Below are 15,868 nucleotides of genomic sequence, written 5' to 3' on the forward strand. Positions count from 1 at the left end.
ATAATCTTGTTCGTATTAAACAGGGTGACGAATGGAAAACTGCATTTAATACGCCCGAAGGCCATTTTGAATACCTTGTGATGCCTTTCGGGCTCTCTAATGCTCCTTCTGTATTTCAGTCCTTCATGCATGATATTTTCCGCAATTATCTTGATAAATTCATGATTGTGTATTTGGATGATATTTTGATTTTTTCCGATGATTGGGAGTCTCATGTGAAGCAGGTCAGGATGGTATTCCAGATCCTTCGTGATAATGCTTTATTTGTGAAGGGGTCTAAGTGCCTATTTGGAGTTCAGAAGGTCTCTTTTTTGGGTTTTATTTTTTCTCCCTCGTCTATAGAAATGGATCCTGTTAAGGTCCAAGCCATTCATGACTGGATTCAACCCACATCTGTGAAGAGTCTTCAGAAATTTTTGGGCTTTGCTAATTTTTATCGCCGTTTCATTGCCAACTTTTCCAGTGTGGTTAAGCCCCTGACCAATTTGACGAAGAAAGGCGCTGATGTGACGAATTGGTCCTCTGCGGCTGTTGAGGCCTTTCAGGAGCTTAAACGCCGATTTACTTCTGCCCCTGTGTTGCGTCAGCCGGATGTTTCTCTTCCTTTTCAGGTTGAGGTTGATGCTTCTGAGATTGGGGCAGGGGCCGTTTTGTCTCAGAGGAGTTCTGATGGTTCTTTGATGAAACCGTGTGCCTTTTTTTCCAGAAAGTTTTCGCCTGCGGAGCGCAATTATGATGTCGGCAATCGGGAGTTGTTGGCCATGAAGTGGGCATTTGAGTAGTGGCGACATTGGCTTGAGGGAGCCAAGCACCGCGTTGTGGTCTTGACCGATCATAAGAATCTGATTTACCTCGAGTCGGCCAAGCGGCTGAACCCTAGACAGGCTCGATGGTCCCTGTTTTTCTCCCGTTTTGATTTTGTGGTCTCGTATCTTCCGGGATCTAAGAATGTTAAGGCTGATGCCCTCTCTAGGAGTTTTTTGCCTGATTCTCCTGGAGTCCTTGAGCCGGTTGGCATTCTTAAGGAAGGGCTGATTCTTTCTGCCATCTCCCGATTTACGGCGGGTGCTTCAGGAATTTCAGGCTGATAAACCTGACCGCTGTCCTGTGGGGAAGCTGTTTGTTCCTGATAGAGGGACAAGTAAGGTAATTTCTGAGGTTCATTGTTCGGTGTTGGCTGGTCATCCTGGGATTTTTGGTACCAGAGATTTGGTTGCTAGGTCCTTTTGGTGGCCTTCCTTGTCGCGGGATGTGCGTTCTTTTGTGCAGTCCTGTGGGACTTGTGCCCGGGCCAAGCCTTGCTGTTCCTGCGCTAGTGGGTTGCTTTTGCCTTTGCCGGTCCCTGAGAGGCCCTGGACGCATATTTCCATGGATTTTATTTCGGATCTTCCTGTTTCCCAGAAGATGTCTGTTATCTGGGTGGTTTGTGACCAGTTCTCTAAAATGGTCCATTTGGTACCTTTGCCTAAATTGCCTTCCTCTTCTGATTTGGTTCCATTGTTTTTTCAGCATGTGGTTCGTTTGCATGGCATTCCGGAGAATACTGTGTCTGACAGAGGTTCCCAGTTTGTTTCTAGGTTTTGGCGGGCCTTTTGTGCTAGGATGGGCATTGATTTGTCTTTTTCTTCGGCGTTTCATCCTCAGACAAATGGCCAAACTGAGCGAACTAATCAGACCTTGGAAACCTATTTGAGATGCTTTGTGTCTGCTGACCAGGATGATTGGGTGGCTTTCTTGCCGTTGGCCGAGTTTGCCCTTAATAATCAGGCTAGTTCGGCTACTTTGGTTTCGCCTTTCCTTTGTAATTTTGGTTTTCATCCTCGTTTTTCTTCGGGGCAGGTTGAGCCTTCTGATTGTCCTGGTGTTGATTCTGTGGTGGACAGGTTGCAGCAGATTTGGACTCATGTGGTAGACAATTTGACGTTGTCTCAGGAAAAGGCTCAACGTTTTGCTAACCGCCGTCGGTGTGTTGGTCCCCAGCTTCGGGTGGGGGATTTAGTCTGGTTATCTTCTCGTCATGTTCCTATGAAGGTTTCTTCCCCTAAGTTCAAGCCTCGGTTTATTGGTCCTTATAAGATTTCTGAGATTATCAATCCGGTATCTTTTCGTTTGGCCCTTCCAGCCTCTTTTGCCATCCATAATGTTTTCCATAGATCTTTGTTGCGGAGATATGTGGTGCCCGTTGTTCCCTCTGTTGATCCTCCTGCCCCGGTGTTGGTTGATGGGGAGTTGGAATATGTGGTGGAGAAAATTTTGGATTCTCGTTTTTCGAGGCGGAGGCTTCAGTATCTTGTCAAGTGGAAGGGTTATGGCCAGGAGGATAATTCTTGGGTTGTTGCCTCCGATGTCCATGCCGCCGATTTGGTTCGTGCTTTTCACTTGGCTCGTCCTGATCGGCCTGGGTGCTCTGGTGAGGGTTCGGTGACCCCTCCTCAAGGGGGGGGTACTGTTGTGAATTCCGCTCTTGGACTCCCTCCGGTGGTTGTAAGTGGCACTTTTGTGAATTCTGCTCTTGGGCTCCCTCCGGTGGTTTTAAGTGGTACTGCTGCTCCTTGGATTTAGTAGTCAGCAGCTGCTTCCACTGATTGTCTTTCTGGCTCGGCTATTTAGCCTGGTTCTATCCTTCAGCCTGTGCCAGTTGTCAATGGTTCTGATTGGATTCACATCTCTGCTTGGATTTCCCTGATATTCTGACCAGTTCAGCAAAGATAAGTCCTTGCTTTGTTCTTTTGCAGTCCACTTGTTGTGGACTTAATCTTTCTGCACTTTCTATGTTTTTTCTAGTCTAGCTTGTCAGTATGGATTTATTCAGTTAAGCCGGAAGCTCTGGGAAGCAGATTTGCCCTCCACACCTTTAGTCAGGTGTGGAGATTTTTGTAAACTCTGTGGTGGATTTTTCTAGTTTTTAATACTGACCGCACAGTATTCTGTCCTGTTCTATCTAGCTAGACTGGCCTCTTTTGCTACATTCTGGTTTCATTCTGCGTATGTCATTTCCCTCTCCACTCACAGTCAATATTTGTGGGGGGCTGTCCTATATGGGGGGATATTCTCTGAGGCAAGATAGCTTTCCTGTTTCTATCTTTTGGGGTAGTTAGTCCTCCGGCTGTGACGAGGTGTCTAGGGAGTGACAGGAACATCCCACGGCTACTTCTAGTGTTGTGTTAAGCTCAGGAACCGCGGTCAGTACAGGTACCACCTCCTCCAGCGCACGTCCCATGTTGCTCTTAAACCACCAGTTCATAACAGGGCCCCAGAGGTAGGCCCCTGCAGGGTGGCTAAACCTTAGGGCAATCGTCAGCAGAGTGGAGCTGCAGGGATTTGATGCCGTCCTGCCCGCTGCCCAGCGCCTCCGGTCTGATACAGCGCGGCTGGATGACGTCAGAAAGCTGCCAGCGATGAAGATGCTGCTTACTGGATGTGCTGCGGCTGCGGGGAACGTTCAGAGAGGTGAGTGGTGCTGTGTCTGTCTGAGTGCGTGCGTGCATGTGTATGCAGTGCGATGCTTTGTTTGTGTGTGTGACAGAGTGGTGCGGTGCTGTGTGTGTGTATTGGAGATGTGTGTATTGGAGATTGGCAATGATGTGGGTGATGGAGAGAGCAGTGATGGTGGGGGGGAGAAGGCAATGTTGATGGTTGTGGAAAGGACGATGGGGTGGTGGGGGAGGCAATGATGGAGGTGTTGAAATGGGCAATGATGGGGTGGTGGGGGAGAAGGCAACGATGGAGGTGTATAAATGGGCAATGATGGGGTGGTGGGGGAGAAGGCAATGATGGTTGTGATGGAAAGGACAATCATGGGGTGAAGGCAACGATGGAGGTGTTGAAATGGGCAATGATGGGGTGGAGGGGGAGAAGGCAATGATGGTTGTGGTGGAAAGGACAATGATGGGGTGGTGGGGGAGAAGGCAACGATGGATGTGTTGAAATGGGCAATGATGGGGGTGGTGGGGGAGAAGGCAATGATAGAGGTGGTGGAAAGGACAATGATGGGGTGGTGGGGGAGAAGGCAATGATGGAGTTGGTGGAATGGGCAACGATGAGGTGGTGAGGGAGAAGGCAATGAAGGTTGTGGGGGAAGGCAATGATGGAGGTGTTAAAATGGGCAATGATAGGGGAGAAAGCAATGACGGTTGTGGTGTAAAGGACAATGATGGCTGTGGTGGATAGGACAAAGGTGGTGGGAGAGGAGGCAATGATTGAGGTGGTGGAATGGGCAATGATGGGGTGGTGGGTGAGAAGGCAATGATGGAGGTGGTGATGAGGACAATGATGGGGGTGGCAGGGGAGAACAATGATGGAGTTGGAGGGAGGCTGCATTATACCCTATGAGAGGGGCTGCATTATACTTTGAAGGGGCTACATTGTATTCTGTGGGGGGGCTGCATTATATTCTGTGTGGGGCTGCATTATTCTCTCAGGGGACTACATTATATTCTGGGGGCTACATCATACTATATGAGGGGGCAGCATTATGCTTTATGGGGGGGCTGCATTATACCTTATGAGGAGGTTGCATTATACTCTGAGGGGGCTACATTATATTCTGTGGTGGGGCTGCATTATACTATATGAGGGGGGCTGCATTATAACCCATGATGGTGCTACATTATATTCTATGGGGGGCTACATTATATTCTGTGGTGGGGCTGCATTATACTATATGAGGGGGGCTGCATTATACCCTATGATGGTGCTACATTGTATTCTATGGGGGGGCTACATTATATTCTGTGGTGGGGCTGCATTATACTATATGAGGGGGGCTGCATTATACCCTATGAGGAAAGCTACATTATATTCTATGAGGAGGGCTACATATTATATGGTGGGCGCTGCATTATACCCTATGAGGAGGGCTACATTATATTCTATGGGGGGGCTGCATTATATTCTATGAGGGGGGATGCATTATATTCTATGAAGGGGGCTACTTTATTTTCTATGAGGGGGCTACCCTAACCCCTGCTACATAATGAAGATGTGTTCTACCTTACATTATACCCCGATATTAGCGCGTCTTACCGCACAATTGGTGGTCTTGTATTTATTTCTATGCAGCTACATAGTGGGCCCCAATAATGATTTTCTCTGGAGGGCCCAAGGTGCTCCAGTCCGATGCTGGCTCCTTGTATATATTTGTGTTTCTTCGGATCCTCTGTTACACCTGACACTGTGGAGAGACCTCCGCTGTCTGCAGCGCTGCTGTGTAATGTCACTTCTTTTATCTGTCAGCCTGTAAAGGCCTCATCACTACAACGTTATCAACAAAACCAAAAAAACTGAGCCAAAATATACATTGGTATGCGATCAAAGTGTCAGAGCCTGTTCACACGCTGGCCATTTCACAAACAAAGCGAAAGGAATAAAACAAAATGAGCATGTACCCTACAGTAAGATAACAGTAATAGCAGATGTAAATAACATAGGACTTAGTTAAAGAGGTATTCCCATCCCCAAGATCCTATCCCAATATGTCGTATGTGTAATAATATTAATGTTAGCAAATGACTCCAATTAGAAATGTAGTCTAGTTTTTCTGATTCGCCATTTCTCTTTCGTCATATACATTGCAGGACCTTAGGTATCCATGGTTACGACCACTGATATAATGACAGCTAGTTATATAGTTGTTAATGGCCATAACCATGGATACCTTTGGTCGAGGTGGGGTAAAGATCAATTTCTCCCCAGAGGGCTCGGCTATGTGCAGGCACTGGGCAGGTTAGTGACAATATCAACCCCATAGCTGCAGTTTAGTAGCATTATTGCTGGTGACAGGTTCCCATTAACTCCAATTTGATAAAAAAAAGCCTAAAAGCCAGCCCACCATGGTAAGGTGCACCCATCAATGCGGTCCTAACCCATCTAGTATTAAAACCTTGCCATGTGTCAAACGACATCAATGTGAATAAGGGCAAAGCAGGACAGGGTCCAACTGAGGCCCCCGTCCATGGAAGCGATACAGATGAAACACTGCTTAGAAACGGGGCCGGAGCCTGTCTGTACAAAGAGATTACAGCCAAACAAAAGACATTCGATTATTCCCCCACTGACAGCAATCAATCTGGTGTCTAATGTGTAAGTGACACAGAGAAATGTACGCGGAGCACCTTATCCGTCCCCTGCGGTACGCTCGGCTGTACGCGGTGTATCTCCTCCGTCCCCTGCTGTACGCACGACTGTATACGGTGTATCTCCTCCGTCCCCTGCTGTACGCACGACTGTACACGGTGTATCTCCTCCATCCCCTGCGGTGCGCTCGGCTGTACACGGTGTATCTCCTCTGTCCCCTGCGGTACGCTCGACTGTGCACGGTGTATCTCCTCCGTCCCCTGCAGTGCGCTCGGCTGTACACGGCGTATCTCCTCCATCCCCTGCGGTACGCTCGGCTGTACACGGCGTATCTCCTCCGTCCCCTGCCGTACGCTCGGCTGTACACGGTGTATCTCCTCCGTCCCCTGCGGTACGCTCGGCTGTGCACGGTGTATCTCCTCCGTCCCCTGCAGTGCGCTCGACTGTACGCGTTGTATCTCCTCCGTCCCCTGCGGAACGCACGGCTGTACACGGCGTATCTCCTCCATCCCCTGCGGTACGCTCGGCTGTACGCGGCGTATCTCCTCTGTCCCCTGCCGTACGCTCGGCTGTACACGGTGTATCTCCTCCGTCCCCTGTGGTACGCTCGGCTGTACACGGAGTATCTCCTCCGTCCCCTGCCATACGCTCGGCTGTACACGGAGTATTTCATCCGTCCCCTGCCGCACGCTCGGCTGTACACGTTGTATCTCCTCCGTCCCCTTCGGTACGCTCGGCTGTACACGGTGTATCTCCTCCGTCCCCTGCGGTATGTGGTGTATCTCCTCCGTCCCCTGTGGTACACTCACCCATAGGCAGAGTACCTCATCCGTCTCCTGCGGTACGCTCAGCCGTAGGCAGTGTACCTCATCCGTTCCCTGCAGTACAATCGGCCATAGGCAGTGTACCTCATCCGTCCCCTGCGGTACACTCACCCATAGGCAGTGTACCTCATCCGTCCTCTGCGGTACGCTCGGCTATACGTGGTGTATCTCCTCCGTCCCCTGCGGTACGCTCACCCATAGGCAGTGTACCTCATCCGTCCCCTGCGGTACGCTCGGCCGTACGCGGTGTATCTCCTCCGTCCCCTGCGGTACGCTCGGCCATAGTCGGTGTACGTCATCCGTCCCCTGCGGTGCGCTCGGCTGTACACGGTGTATCTCCTCTGTCCCCTGCGGTGCGCTCGGCTGTACACGGTGTATCTCCTCCGTCCCCTGCGGTACATGGTGTATCTCCTCCGTCCCCTGCGGTACATTCGGCTGTATGCGGTGTATCTCCTCCGTCCCCTGCAGTACATGGTGTATCTCCTCCGTCCCCTGCGGTGCGCTCGGCTGTATGCGGTGTATCTCCTCCGTCCCCTGCGGTACGCTCGGCTGTATGCGGTGTATCTCCTCCGTCCCGATTTACGTGGTGTATCTCCTTCGTCCCCTGCAGTACATGGTGTATCTCCTTCGTCCCCTGCAGTACATGGTGTATCTCCTCCGTCCCCTGCGGTGCGCTCGGCTGTACGCGGTGTATCTCCTCCGTCCCCTGCGGTACGCTCGGCTGTACGCGGTGTATCTCCTCCGTCCCCTGCAGTGTGCTCGGCTGTACACGGTGTATTGCCTCCATCCCCTGCGGTGCGCTCGGCTGTACGCGGTGTATCTCCTCCGTCCCCTGCGGTGCGCTCGGCTGTACACGGTATATCTCCTCCGTCCCCTGCGGTACGCTCGGCTGCACGCGGTACACATGGCAGAGGGGCGTTTCCTGGCAGCGCTGTACAGAATCATGGAGGGACACAGCACTCACCCGTCACCACACACTGGGACTCCACCTCGGTCAGTGGCCACGCTCTGCTAGGACCCTGCACTGCCCACACTCCGCAGCTTCCTATCAGAAGTCAGGAAGCTGTTGCCCTGTTGTCCTGACGCCGCACGGCTGGGGAAGGCGATGTGTCACCTCCACTGTCAAAATATGGTCGACACACGACGTCCTCCTCAGAGGAGCACACAGCTGACAGGAAGCGCCGTACTCTTGAGGTAAAAAGAAAGCTCACCTCTGATTGGTTGCTTTGGGCAATGAAGGCTGGGCTCTGATTGGTTGCTACAGGCTTGTGTTTTACTTAAAGGGAACCTATCACCCCGTTTTTTAAAGATTAGATAAAAATAGTGTGAAATAGGGGCAGAGCTGGGCTTTACATTAGTGCCTTTTTGGTGCCTTTACACCCCCGTTAGGCTGCCGAAATACCTTAGTGAAGTGTCCGTTTTGTCCTGTCACTCAAGCTGGTCAGGTCGGATGGGCGTGGTCACAGCGCTGTTTGTCCCCCAGGATCCTGCTCATCATTACGTTGGTGGCGTAGTGGTGTGCGCATGTCCAGCAGATGAATCCACTGCCCAGGAGATGAATAACGGCGCGGTCTTCGCTATTCAGCCGTTTACCGGTGGGCGCGGCCATCTTTCCTGTGGCCGCGCCTGCGCAGATGGAGCGCTCTGCTGCCCGGGGCTTCAGGAAAATGGCCGCCGCGATCTCCATCTGCGCACACGCGGAATCCCGCGGCCATTTTCCTGAAGCCCCGGGCAGCAGAGCGCTCCATCTGCGCACGCGCGGCCACAGGAAAGATGGCCGCGCCCACCGGTAAACGGCGAATAGCGAAGACCGCGCTGTTTTGAATCTCCTGGGCAGTGGATCTTCTCTTTGGACATGCGCACACCACTACGCCACCAACGTAATGATGAGCAGGATTCTGGGGGAGAAACAGCGCTGTGACCACGCCCATCCGACCTGACCAGCTTGAGTGACAGGACAAAACGGACACTTCACTAAGGTATTTCGGCAGCCTAACGGGGGTGTAAAGGCACCAAAAAGGCACTAATGTAAAGCCCAGCTCTGCCCCTATTTCACACTATTTTTATCTAATCTTTAAAAAACGGGGTGATAGGTTCCCTTTAAACAGCATTGTCCTGTATTATCCCAGACCCGGCGACTAGGGCCCTCGGTGCCGCACCCTTAGGGGCCCTCGGTGCCGCAACCAATACTAAACTGTACAGCGCTATGGGAAACTCCCAGGGAAGCAGAAAGCACGTTACGGCCGTCAGGTGACGCGTCCCGTATACAGCTATATCACATGTACTAGGAGCGTGAGCACTACATGTCCCAGAGTGTCACAGCAAGGTAAGCAGTGACTGCAGCTCTGGAGGTGACTGGAGGATAACACCTGGTGTAACAGCAGAATAGTGACCGCAGCTCTGGAGGTGACTGGAGGATCAGACATGATGTAACAGCAGAATAGTGAGTGCAGCTCTGGAGGATCAGACACGATGGAACAGCAGAATAGTGACTGCAGATCTGGAGGTGACAGGAGGATAAGACATGATGCAACAGCGGAATAATGACTGCAGCTCTGGAGGTGACTAGAAGATAAGACACAATGTAACAGCAGAATAGTGACCACAGCTCTGGGGGTGACTGGAGGAGAATGTGTGGGAAGCAGCCATTTGCTTGTTGTGCCTGCAGCAGGCCTCTGGCCCGGGCGGTTGCCCTCTCCGTGGCCCCTCACTATTAGGGCACATCCTAGAGAGGAGGCTGCTGTAGATCGCACCGCTGCCATCTGTCTCCAATAAGTTTTCCTGCGCTCACATTCCTGGGTACAATCAGGAGCAGATGTCCTCCGGCCGCAGAGCATGCTGGGTACTAGGTCATGTGACTGCTTACTTTCTGGTATGTTGCTGCTGTAAGATCTCCGCTTGCCGTTACTGACTTGCACACAGCCCATGTCAGTCATTACCTGCAGCTACAGTCGCTGTCCAGCAGGCGGCCCCTGATAGGACATGCTGGACGTTCACAGGCAGGGAGCCAAGAAAGTGGTCTGTGTCATCTGGTTTGTTATGATACACCACTGAGAGCGCCCCCTGCCGCCATTAGTTTGTTTTTGTGGTTTTTTTAAATCGGTGTTCACTAGATACGTGGAATTCAATGTGGAAGAGGCGGTGGCACAGGAGGATGAAGAAGAGGCACAGGAGGATGAAGAGGCGGCGGCGCTGGATGAAGAGGCGGCGGCGCTGGAAGAAGAGGCGGCGGCACAGGAGGAGGAAAAAGATGATGAGGTGGCGGGACTGGAAGAAGAGGCGGCGGCTAAAGCAGAAATACAAAGCAGAACCTTGTTTATTAGGTACTGGGTGATAGAAGATTCCAGATTTCTATAAAAATAGGCAAAATGACATGAGGAGTCAGAGCCGCGGAGCAGAGCACGGCCCACGACATCTGAACAGTGATTAGAACGGTGTGTAATAACGGCCGGAGCCGCAGCGGTATAAATATATACAAAAGACACATATATACACATGGCATTATATACACCGGGTGCAGCGGTGGCGGCACGTCTAGTGGAAATCCCAACATCTCAGCATCACCCCCTAGCTGCTGCACATGATAGGGGTACAGATTCAGAGACCCCCCATACACTGGGCAATGCCCCTACACAGGAAGCCAGGGGATGGCGGCGATACAGACAGTATTAAAGGTGCATAGTCATCTGTGTTTAGTGCACGGAAATAGCCGACAGTCAGAAAACGGATAGCGATGCTACAGCTTTAAGAAACCTCCCAGGTCAGCCATTACTGTAAACGATCCCCCCAACCTCCTGTCTGGTTTCATAGTGCCCCCCGCCGATCACCACACTTCACATTTCATCAGTGGGTTCATCGGGGCGCCGTCCGGACACTGGAAATGTCTGGAGAATTCTCGGGAGTTGGAGACTGAGCCAATGACGCGATAGCGGGATGGACTGTGGGGGTCCGTGATGATCCCTTCATGAGAGCTCTCCGGGGTCCGCACTGAACACCAGACCTGGAGCAAGAGGACCAGCAAGGGTTAAATTACAGGCGAGCAGGAACCACACCCGGCAGCTTCAGCACCAAAACCTACTGGCACGAAGACCCCCGACTTGCTGATGGTTTCCATTAGTAACAGAATTATCCATCAGTGCACAGCCTTACTCTGCTATATGGGGGAGGGGACCCCCGGTGACGCAGGAATACCCCACATGAAACATGACGTCTAGCGTTAAGAATGAGTCTTACCTGAGCAAAGCCGACAAAGAAGAGCTGATCATTGGTGAGACCCAGAGACGGCAGCACCTGCTCCTCGCCGTGCTCCTTCACCCAGTTCTGGTACGCCTGCAAGAGATCCACACCAGCTAAGAGGAATGGACGCACCGTGCGGCAGCCCAGGAGCAGCGAACAGACACAGCGCGCGGCAGCCCAGGAGCAGCGAACAGACACAGCGCGCGGCGGCCCAGGAGCAGCAAACAGACACAGCGCGCGGCGGCCCAGGAGCAGCAAACAGACACAGCGCGCGGCGGCCCAGGAGCAGCAAACAGACACAGCGCGCGGCGGCCCAGGAGCAGCAAACAGACACAGCGCGCGGCGGCCCAGGAGCAGCAAACAGACACAGCGCGCGGCGGCCCAGGAGCAGCAAACAGACACAGCGCGCGGCGGCCCAGGAGCAGCAAACAGACACAGCGCGCGGCGGCCCAGGAGCAGCAAACAGACACAGCGCGCGGCGGCCCAGGAGCAGCAAACAGACAGCGCGCGGCAGCCCAGGAGCAGCAAACAGACAGCACGCGAAGGCCCAGGAGCAGCAAACAGACAGCACGCGAAGGCCCAGGAGCAGCGAACAGCCTTACCCTGTAGGCGGCTTTCAGTCCCCCATTGTCTGCGATGTTCTCCCCCAGCGTGTGCTTCCCGTTCACGGCCTCGCCGTTCACCTTGTAGCTGCTGTACTGCTCAGTGACGCACTCCGTCTGCTTCTTGAAGGCCTCCACAGACGAGTTCTTCCACCAGGGCCGCAGGTTCCCATTCTTGTCATATTCTCGGCCTGAGCAAGAAAACAGCGAGATTATGTGGAGATTCGTGGCAGCGGTTCAAGCACCCAGTGACCACAGCAACGCACCCTGGTCATCGAATGCGTGAGTCAGCTCATGGCCCATCACTACTCCAATGCCGCCGAAGTTCAGCGCCCTACAGTGGAGAATGAATGCAGACATTAAAGACAGTCGGAGGCAGAACTGCGCCGGCCTCCCCTCCAGACTATTAGATAGAAGCGTCTTACGTGGGCGAGGAGCTGGAATAGAACGGGGCCTGCAGAATTCCTGCCGGGAACACAATGTCATTCTTGGTGGGAGAATAGTAGGCGTTGACTGTAGGGGGCGTCATACTCCACCTGGAATACAGCAGTCAGTAGCAATACAATACCACAGCCCTCCACACGGGGGGGGGAGCAGCAGCTGGTGTGCACCTCAGACCAGATCGTCCTACAGTCACCTGCAGTGGCAGTGGGGACATCCCATAGCTCTGCTATCCCCTGCAGTGTCCCCCATTACTTACTGGTCTTTGTTTGGCGGTTTGCGCAGTTGATCGGCAGTCACCCTTGCTGAGAAGTTGTAGAACATCATGACGTTCTCAAAGTAGAGGTCCGACGTCACTTCATACTGGAAGACAAGAGGCGGGGAGGGGGTTAATGTCTGACCAAAGACCCAGAGGAACCGCAGCCAGAAGGGCACAAGTCCACGCACCACACGTGACGGCCAAAAGCACTCACATCATTGAACACCTTGTCCAGCTCCTTGGGGTCCATGATGAAGTTGGGATACCCGATCATATCGTAGATTGCCTCAGCCTGGTAAGAAGAGATGAGAAGCAATGAGTGGCCAGCGGACCGGCACGGCAGGCAAGTGGACCAGCACGGCACACCAGCAGGCCAGGCCAGGCCAGCGGACCGGCATGGCAGACCAGCAAGCCAGGCGAGTAGACCAGCACGGCGGACCAGCAGGCCAGGTGAGCAGACTGGGACAGTGGACCAGCACAGCAGACCAGCAGGCCAGGCAAGCGGACCGACACGGCAGGTAAGTGGAACAGCACGGCAGACCAGGCGAGCGGACCGACACGGCAGACCGGAAGGCCAGGCGAGCGGACCGACAAGGCGGGCTTGAAATTCTGTCTAGGCCTCAAGCAGTTTAACCAAGGAGGGGTCAGTAACTTTACCCCACCCCACATATTTCAGTAACAACTGCTCTGATCCCAGACTCCACCTGCTTAGCCTGATGGCTGATAACAGTAGTAGATGGCCCCCTCACCTTCTCTTTGGCCGCCTTGCGGGTGTCCTCGTCCATCCAGCTCAGCGTCTGCAGACTCTCCTCGAAGGCGTTCTTTATCCCCCGAATCATCTGCACGGCCTGCGGACACGGTCAGGGGTGAGCGCCAGCATTGACCGGACTCTGGAGGCATACTCCCATCATCCAACTGGCGGGAGGGGAGTTGGCCTAGTTGCCCGCACCACCACTTACTCTGATTTTGCTGCTGTTGGCAAAGGTAGACTTGACGAACATGGCCCCGAGCGCGAAGCCCAGATTGTTGTCAGTGTCAGCGATGCAGAACTTCCAGCGCGGGGTGCAGGTCTGCGGACGAGAACGGGCGATCAGTCACACGGCCGCAGGAGGCGGGGAGGGCACCAGTACACAGGGAGGGCACCAGTCCTCCCTCCGTGTATGGGGCCCCACTGCCAGGAACCAGCGGTAACGCCATCAGTCACATTCAGGAAGTGTCCGCCCCGATACCGAGACCCCACCTCCCTCACATCCTGTCCCAGCAGCACCCACACTTCCTGCTCATAGCTGCGCCTTACTGACCAGATGTCACCATCACAAGACTCCAATCACATCCAAAGCTGCAGTCACTGGACTGCCACGTATAATGCATTCCAGGAATGTAGCATTTACATCCGGCGTAAGGCAACACCGCTGAACTAGGACTGCAGCCCTGGATATGACTAGTGTCCTGGGATGCACACACCTCATTCACAATTAATCTGAAAAGTGCTGACAAAAATTGAATTCCATGATAGTTGGTACGGCTCCCTCACGCCCCCCCCCCCCCCCCCCCCCCCATCAGTCCTGCTCCTTCTTGGTTCCACACCCCTCTCCCCACCGGTCCCACAGCTTCTTGGTTCCACACCCTTCTCCCCCCCCAGTCCCGCACCTTCTTGGTTCCACACCCTTCTCTCCCCCCAGTCCCGCACCTTCTTGGTTCCGCACCCTTCTTCCCCCCCCCCAGTCCCGCATCTTCTTGGTTCCACACCCTTCTCCCTCCCCCCTCCCCCCCCCCAGTCCCGCAGCTTCTTGGTTCCACACCCTTCTCCCCCACAGTCCCGCAACTTCTTGGTTCCACACCTCCAACCCCAGGTCCCATTCCCTTCTTGGTTCCGCACCTTCTTGGTTCCATACATCACTTCGATGAACTTCTCCTCGGCGTCCTGGAAGCGCAGGTCCAACAATAAACTCGTCTTCCGCACCAGGTTCCACATCATGTAGTTATTCAGGATCCTGCAAGAAGTTCATTTTAATCAGAAGGTAAACCCAAAGATGTACCCCCTCCCCCACACCTGGGAAAGGCTGGCTGATCACCAATATGGCTGCCACAATCTGGGAAGCTTTGCATTCATCACCAACAACATGGATTTGGCATCCAGGAGACTGGGAAATGTGGCTGTCAACCAACATGGCCACAGTCCCCGCTCACTGTTGTCAGCGAGCTTTCTATATTCCTGCATAACGCAACAACCCCTGAGCCCAGAGGAGCGGTGGCAGCAATTCTGATTGTCAGGAGGCATCACGTCGCCCTTCCTACCTCTTGTCCGTGCGGTTGATGAGGTCGGACACGTCTTGCAGATATTCCTTGGCGTAAACCACCACAGGTTCAGTCTCGTTGATTTCTACAGGATGGAAAACTGTTCGAAGGAAGGAGATCCAGTCGACCACCGGCACCAGATCCTGCAGAAGACAAGGGGCGGCCGACATCACAACTCCAGGGATGACGGGGGGTCCGGGACCCCAACTACCCACATCTGGGCCGAAGCCTCCCAGTTGTACGTTTACACTGCCAGCAGCTGAGTGGGTGGGGCTATGCGGTGATTGACAGCACCCTCCTCGCACCAGACACCCTGACTCCAGAGACCATGGCAGAGATGTACACGCTGGGCCAGAGCCAATGGACACACGGCAGATCTGGCGCATACCTTGAGCTCGCCGGCGGTGATCTTGTGGTAGATCAGCTCCTCGTCTCGTCGCTTCTCTTGGGGGATGGTGATGTTGGCCAGAGCGGTTTCCAAGTCCAGGATCTCCTCCATCTGCACCCGCGTGCTGTTCTCCTCGCCCCCCAGCAGGACCCCCAGCTGCACCATGAAGCTCAGGTACCCGGTGAGGACCTGAAGAGATGACGGGCGCAGATTAGCCCCCTATACGGAGCAGGGGCAGCAGCACGGGGGGCAGCAGCAGGGGGAGCAGCAGCACCAGGGAGCAGCAGCCTCACCTTCTCATTGGCCGTTTTATTCAGGTAGTACTCCCGGGACGGCAGCCCCAGACCGGACTGGTCTATCTGAGGGAAGAGAAGAAACGTGCTGCCATAAGTACAGGGTGGGCTCACTACTGCAGACCACCCCCCAGTATCAGACACGCACCGCACTCCAGTCACCTCCAGAGCTGCGGTACCACTCTATTGGTATCTGGTCAGTCACCCGCTGACGGTGAAGCCTCTATTGTGGGGGAGATTTCTACTCAAGTGCCCCATAATCTGCGCACCATTGACCATCAGAGCTGCAATCATTGGCTGGTCCAATCATAATCTAGTCATTTCCTGACCTGCATTCAGTGTTCCCTTCTTAGACTCCAATCAACTCCAGAGCTGCATTCACCAGTGTCCTTTCAAATGCTGCAGAGGCACTGGCTGGGGAAATTTTATAAGAATTGGAATAAACCGTGATT

General features: G+C 53.6%; 1 protein-coding gene across 1 annotated transcript in view; it reads right to left on the reverse strand.

The window, feature by feature from the left end:
* Positions 1-10,197: 10,197 nt before the first annotated feature.
* The window catches only part of ECE1 (endothelin converting enzyme 1), a 6,125-nt gene continuing 454 nt past the window's right edge, over positions 10,198-15,868 (reverse strand). Inside the window, exons 2-14 of the mRNA XM_077256340.1 lie at positions 15,417-15,482; positions 15,124-15,312; positions 14,736-14,878; positions 14,317-14,431; positions 13,397-13,507; positions 13,187-13,285; positions 12,652-12,729; positions 12,438-12,541; positions 12,163-12,273; positions 12,004-12,071; positions 11,738-11,928; positions 11,133-11,228; positions 10,198-10,899 (exon numbers count right to left, since the gene is read on the reverse strand). Coding sequence (XP_077112455.1) covers positions 10,723-10,899; positions 11,133-11,228; positions 11,738-11,928; positions 12,004-12,071; positions 12,163-12,273; positions 12,438-12,541; positions 12,652-12,729; positions 13,187-13,285; positions 13,397-13,507; positions 14,317-14,431; positions 14,736-14,878; positions 15,124-15,312; positions 15,417-15,482 — 1,548 coding nt within the window. The 3' untranslated portion in view covers positions 10,198-10,722. The remainder of the gene's footprint in view (positions 10,900-11,132; positions 11,229-11,737; positions 11,929-12,003; positions 12,072-12,162; positions 12,274-12,437; positions 12,542-12,651; positions 12,730-13,186; positions 13,286-13,396; positions 13,508-14,316; positions 14,432-14,735; positions 14,879-15,123; positions 15,313-15,416; positions 15,483-15,868) is intronic.

Source organism: Ranitomeya variabilis, chromosome 4, assembly GCF_051348905.1.
Source record: "Ranitomeya variabilis isolate aRanVar5 chromosome 4, aRanVar5.hap1, whole genome shotgun sequence".
Lineage (NCBI taxonomy): Eukaryota > Metazoa > Chordata > Amphibia > Anura > Dendrobatidae > Ranitomeya > Ranitomeya variabilis.